Source organism: Squalius cephalus (assembly GCF_949319135.1).
Source record: "Squalius cephalus genome assembly, chromosome: 12".
Classification (NCBI taxonomy): domain Eukaryota; kingdom Metazoa; phylum Chordata; class Actinopteri; order Cypriniformes; family Leuciscidae; genus Squalius; species Squalius cephalus.
This window is the reverse complement of record NC_137133.1, coordinates 11,465,671-11,471,899: the sequence shown is the minus strand read 5'-3', so window position 1 is coordinate 11,471,899 and position 6,229 is coordinate 11,465,671. Positions and strand designations below refer to the sequence as shown.

Sequence of the window (6,229 nt, the reverse complement as noted above, 5' to 3'; positions counted from 1 at the left end):
CAGGAGGATCTGAAAATGGGCGGCGCTCGCCACATAACGTTTGTCAGGAACGATGAGTCCGAATAATAAATCTTCCTCAGTTATTCACTGTGCATATTCAATGGATATTACGTTTTTGGTGTCATTTTCAAATGTAAATTATCGTATCGCTTCTGAAGCAGCTCGTTTAATGGTGTTTTCACGTGGTACCTGTTACTTTTCTCCTCGCTGGTCAGGCTTAACCAATCACACTCGTTTGGAAGAACTAGCCTACTAAATCATTTTGTAGGGATTGCTGGGGATTTCTATTTGTACGAATGGCGGAAAAATACTCATTCGTTTTTTTAGCAGATGTCTCAAAGACAAAAACGTAATTTATAAGATGTAATTGTGGCCTTTGAGTTTTCGGCTAGCGCCCTCCGAAGGAGTAAATATTTTTTTGTAAATATCAATATTGTCAAAAATATAGTTTAAAATTCACAAGTAACTTTTCAAAAAAGCAAGAAACTGATGCATAAACAGAACAGGAATATAGCTTAAAACAAGACAATTATTTCAACCTATAGGTCTAAATGAGTAAAGAGGTTAATTTGGATCATTAATACCTCATAATTAAGTTTTTATTGATCAATTATCTTAAGAATAGAAAAAGGGAAAGGAAAATGTGGACAAAACCGATTACATTACTGTAAGTTACCACTTCCTGCAGAAAGTTTTTAGGTTGATATGCAGAATTAGTCAGACTCCTCATTTAGTAATAAGGTTTCTTGTGTACACATGTCGAGGATATGTGTATTGAGTAGTTTTGCTGACACTGGTACAACTGTATCTCATGGATGGTTTAAATAGACAAAGAGCAGCACTACACAACACTGGATTCAGACCTTTAACACTGCCTTCTCATGCGGATTACAACATATGACTATGTGGAGCATACCGGGCACAGAGGGAGCTTTGTGGTCAGGGTTTCCCCTAAATTAATCGGATTTCATTTACCCTGTGGGACTATCATAGACTTAACGTCTTGTGGCCACTGTAAGAGTGATGTCAAAGATGCTTTAAAAAAAATGAAAAAGAACCTCGGGTACAGTGACGTTTTAAACATTTCTCCACTAGAGGGAGACTTTACACAGCTAGGCTATTGATTTACTGGCAGTGTTGAGATATAGGCTATATATATATAACATTTTAAATGATTTGGCCGAAGTGTGTGACATGAAGAACATCAAGGCCTTCTAAAAATATAAACGCTCACCTGTGCTTTCTCAATATGAACATTGCATCTAAGCAAGAAAGCAGGAGATTTGTAAGCTGAATCATACCAGAAATGCAATAAGAGGATGGTTAGATTTTTATTTTCTTTATTTATGTATACACATATATGTAAATCTATATATAAAAAAACAAAAACAAAAAAACATAAGAAATAATGAAATGCTTTACACTTCAAGTATTCAAATTATAAAATAAAACACTGGATTACATAATGCAATGTTTGACAACTTCTCAATTTAACATAGATGCTAGGATGAAAAATGTGCTGTTTTGTGCAATTTAACTGACACATAATTAATGACTTAGTGCAATATTTCACCACTTGAATCTTCTCCGGTCTTTGCGTCTCACTGGAAGAGGAAAAACAAATACATACACGTATACATCGAGTAATGTAATACACAAGTAATCAAGTAATATATACACAAGTTATATATAATATACACAAGTTAAATGTATCCCAGTAAATTTGACTGTTTATTAAAACTACACTTACATGCATTTTTGTCTTCCTCCATCACACTCAGAAGCCAGTCCTGTGTCTGTTCTGGCTCCCCTATTTCAGACAAAATACATCATATCAGCACCAACTTCTGACCTAAAATTTGTTTGTTTTATATGTCTAAAAGAGGGCCTTAGCCAGTTCTGACCTGGTTTGCCAAAGTTTTGATAGGTTCTGGTCCTGAGGGATGGGGGTCTCCCTTTACGACCAGATAAGGCTCGAGTTCCAGAACCTGATGTTACCATCTCAACCTTTCTGTGGCGCCTAGATTTTGTTCCCTTACCATGTGCCAAAGCCATGTCAAGAGAGAAACAACCCATTTTCTGTCTACAACATGAGTTTCCAAAGAGTTGACTGTACAGCCAAATAATTGAAACAAACAAACATACAAATGATTAATATATATTTGTATTCTAAAAGTGATCTGAAAGGGGCCGTGAAAATGCATTTTCAGATTTTTATATAGTTTCTGGAGGTTAGCGTGTCAAAAAAAAAAAAAAAAAAAAAAAGGCCAAAAACAATATTTTCCCATCCACATTTTCACTCTGTCACACTTAACCTTGACAGCAGTATCGCTCTTGTGATCGATGGACAGACAAGAGTTGTTAAGATGATTGATTTACATAATCATGCTAGGGGCATGTAGAGGAAAATTGTGACATTACAAATGGGGCAGTTTCAATTCCTGGTGTTTCAGAAGCGTGGAAAACAAAAATTCATGACCCCTTTAAACTGAACAATGACCTTAATGATGTCAATGTTTTGTGAGTACTGTCCTCAACTAAAGCAACAAGCAAAACAGTATTTGTAGCAACAAGAAAATCTCAAACCTTTGACACGTGACCATATGATTTGGACTTGATGGCGGCAAGCAGATCAGCTCTACTGGAGGACTGCAGAAACAATGCCACAATGTTTAATTTCCATAAATTCAGACACCTTTTTTGTATCCATATGAAAGGTGTATTTATGTAAAGTTCTAAGCAGGGTTTAACTCACCTCTGATTTCTGAGTGGTTTCCTTTTTAGAGTCTTTATCCTTTGCAGCCTAAGTACAAATGAAATAATACACACTAGTAAGACAGTTAGGCCTATATAAACTGAACTAAAAAAAGCTCTTTTTCAAAAACAATAATAAAAAAAAAAAAAACACTTCAAGGACATTCAGAAATGAAAACTAGTCAATGCATAGTATTACAAGTCCACCAACTCACAGTGGTTTTGTGCTGCCACTGCTGGTACTCAAAAGTACATTTCCGAAGCAAATCTGTCAGGTTAAGCAGTGTCACTCCAGATGATGTGGGCACTGATGATTTCTTCAGTCTCTCATAATGACCGTGCACATTTGCAATTTCCTGCATATCAAAAAAATACTTTTATATGTATTAAATTTCAAATAATCAATTACTAATTATTTCAATCCTCCATTAATTTCAAACTATTTATATGACAAGAGAGATTACACAAGTCAGAACTGTTTTAAATAGAAAATAAATAGTACAATAAAAACATTTCACTATACTAAATACTCACTCCTAGCATTTCAAAGGAAGCAAGTTCAGCCACTCTGTCCTTGCGGGCCCGAAACTCTTCGTTCACATCATGCTGAACACGTTCGCTCGCTTCAAATGTCAGCTGCGAGTCAGTCACATTCAGAGAGTTTTTAGACACTATTGGAAGATACACCCCAAAACACAATAACAGAGGTAGAACATGCTGACCCTCTTGGGCATGGCAGTGAAATAAAAGGCCTTAGCTGACAAAAGCCTTTTTAAGATGTAAACAACATCCAAATGCTGGCAACTTTTTGCCTCAGTGATAAGCTTCTGCACATCGTTCCAGTCCTTCAAAGCAATCCTGATCTGAGTGAAACAGACAATCAACTGTATGTTTCTCATATTCCCAAAAAAAAATTTACAGGTAATGCTGAATCATCAAGCTTGATTAAAAAGAGTGAGAGAATAGAGACATGGATCACCTTTTCCTTTGGCCAAACAAGTTGTGTATTGTAAAGGGCATAGATCATATACAGGCCTCCAACCCGAATTTGAAAGCTGTACGGGGGCAGAATGTATCTGTAGGCTATGGTGAAAGAGAGCCGCGTGAAGGATCTGTTCTCATGGTTGGAATGAGTTCCACTGATGAAAAAAACAAAAAAACAGGAGAGTGACCAAAAAACATTACTTGATTCACGTTTACTTGATTACAGTAAAAACAAAGTCTAATGTATTCACTCTCATGTTTAAAAACTAGCCTATTATATCTCTTTTTCCTTCAAAATTAAAAGATAGTGCAGAATGTCCTGGCTGAATTTTTTTTTTTTTTTTTTTTTTTGCATACAATGAAAGTGAATGGAAATGGACTTCGCAAAAATGGAAAAAGACCCATTCAAATAGTCTGACAATATTCCAGGTTTTCCAATTCTGAAAGGTAATGAACACCCATAAAAAAAAGTGTGCTTGCACACATTAAAATATGGGTCATCAGTTCTCACATCAATTATGATCAGTCATAAGACACAAAAGAACCAATGACAACTGACTTCAAATCGGTACGATTGGCTGAACTTCTTTAATGCTGACAGAATCTGCTTGATCCAGTTTTTTAATTTAGCTGACTTTAAAGGATAGTTCAGTCAAAAATTTTAATTCTGACATTTACTCACCAACCGTTCATTCAAAACCTGCACGACTTTCTTCTGGGGAACATAAAATAAGATTTTTTGAGAAATGCCTCAGTATTTTTCCATTAAAATTAAATCAGTGGTAGGCTAACCACAAATTTGGTTACCAACACTATTCAAAATATCTTCTTTTGTGTTCCACAGAAGAAGAATTAAAGTCATACAGATTTGAAAACGATATTATGGCGTGTAAATATAACAATTTTCATTTTTGGGTGAAGACTGTTCCTCACACACAATCGGGTTCTCTATGAAATGTTAAATTCTCCTTTAGTTTTTTCTTCCAAAGATAGCAAGTAACTTAGTGGTGTTTGGAACAAAATGAGTATGAGTGAATGACAATTTTCATTGTTGGGTAAACCATTTAAGTGTGGCAAACACCTTAAAACATCATAGTGCCTGTACAGGTGACCTTTGGGGATTCAATAGCAGTGAATAAATTAACAACCATACCAATACACGCCTGATTCGAAGATTTTGATAAGCAATAAGTCAATTTAATTATCTTTAAAACCACTTAACAATTAACGTTTAGTACAATAAATGTCGTAGTGCAGCGCTGTAAATGTGTGACTTACAAAAAAACACTAGAGAAGTCCATCTCCCTCCATATGGCAGAAAACTCCTCAAACCGAACCGTCTCGGTCTGCTGGAAGCGGCCCAGAAGCTCCTCGCAGTCGCTTTTGAAAGGAGCCCAGTAGTACTCGCACTGCTTTTCTACTCAACCACACACTCACGTGAGAACCTAGCACTGATTTCAAACAACCATGTATGAAATCATATTTAAAGTAACTTACTCTGCGCCATCACCTCGCGTCCTCGAACTTTCCTGTCCACAGAATGGGGATTATGTGAGTGCACCTGTGCGCGCGGTGATTTAACAACCGAGCAGGTGATATTGTGTGGGTGCGATCTGTTAGGCCTATAGCTTACGAATATGGTTCAAACCTGGAAAATATAATCAAAATATATTCATATGAATACACGTTGCTTGCAACATTATACAATAGCAATATTGTATTATAATGTATCCTATTGTTGCACGTTATAAGATCATGTGACACAGGCACGCTCTAATCAGCCATTTTCTCACTTAAAAACAACGCGTAGAAAAGAGTAGCCTACACTGACAACACGTTCTGCAAGAGAGAGCAGGTTATTTTTCATGTAGAACAAAGTTTAAGCTTTCAAATTCTCTTAATGTTATTACAAAATTCAAACAATATTTTATTACTGAAATTTATGTTTCATGTAATCGCTCAATCGGTGTTTCAACCGCGGAAAGACGTGAATAAATCAGCTGGAGAACAAAATGTCACCTAAAGCCATTCAATGACCAGCATGTTAGTTTGAAACTCTAGAGGAGCCTTTTGCTAAATATATGCACTATATTACATCATATTTATCATATTTTTAATATTACATCATTAAAAAATATTATAAAATTATTATACCTTTCAAAGTGTAAATCTCTTTCCTCCAGGTATAATAATTTTATAATATTTTTTAATGATGTAAGATTGTTGATGAACATCTCACCTTGTGAGAAGACAAATTGGACAGGAACAGGAACATGTCTAGTGAAAACACTGTTGCTGGTTTTGCGTGGTACCTGCCCGTGTCAAAATACTCTGGAGGGCAGTATGCTCTTGTACTCAAATATTGACCGGTTTGGCAATGACACATACGAAAACTATCAATTGATTTCTTGATCAAATCAATTTCATTTCTGATCTTTAAACTATCACTCTAAAATGCCTGGTGTGATGACAAAGAATCATTGACCAAATG

General features: G+C 35.7%; 1 protein-coding gene across 1 annotated transcript; it reads right to left on the bottom strand.

The window, feature by feature from the left end:
- Positions 1-1,313: 1,313 nt before the first annotated feature.
- snapc1a (small nuclear RNA activating complex, polypeptide 1a) lies at positions 1,314-5,363 on the bottom strand. The gene is made up of 11 exons (XM_079889193.1): positions 5,236-5,363; positions 5,017-5,155; positions 3,734-3,893; positions 3,477-3,617; positions 3,289-3,390; positions 2,970-3,110; positions 2,756-2,803; positions 2,587-2,649; positions 1,905-2,034; positions 1,751-1,810; positions 1,314-1,604 (listed from the first exon to the last, which is right to left on the bottom strand). The coding sequence occupies exons 1-11, from the start codon at positions 5,243-5,245 to the stop codon at positions 1,570-1,572; spliced, it is 1,029 nt and encodes a 342-aa protein (XP_079745319.1). The 5' UTR covers positions 5,246-5,363; the 3' UTR covers positions 1,314-1,569.
- Between the last annotated feature and the right edge of the window lie 866 nt (positions 5,364-6,229).

Bases quoted from the DNA above. Each gene is read 5' to 3' on its own strand.
- snapc1a (XM_079889193.1), bottom strand. The intron at 3,391-3,476 runs GTCAGCATGTTC...ACTGACTCGCAG, and splicing joins TCACTGCCATGCCCAAGAGG to CTGACATTTGAAGCGAGCGA. The intron at 3,111-3,288 runs GTGAGTATTTAG...TTTGATATGCAG, and splicing joins CTTCCTTTGAAATGCTAGGA to GAAATTGCAAATGTGCACGG.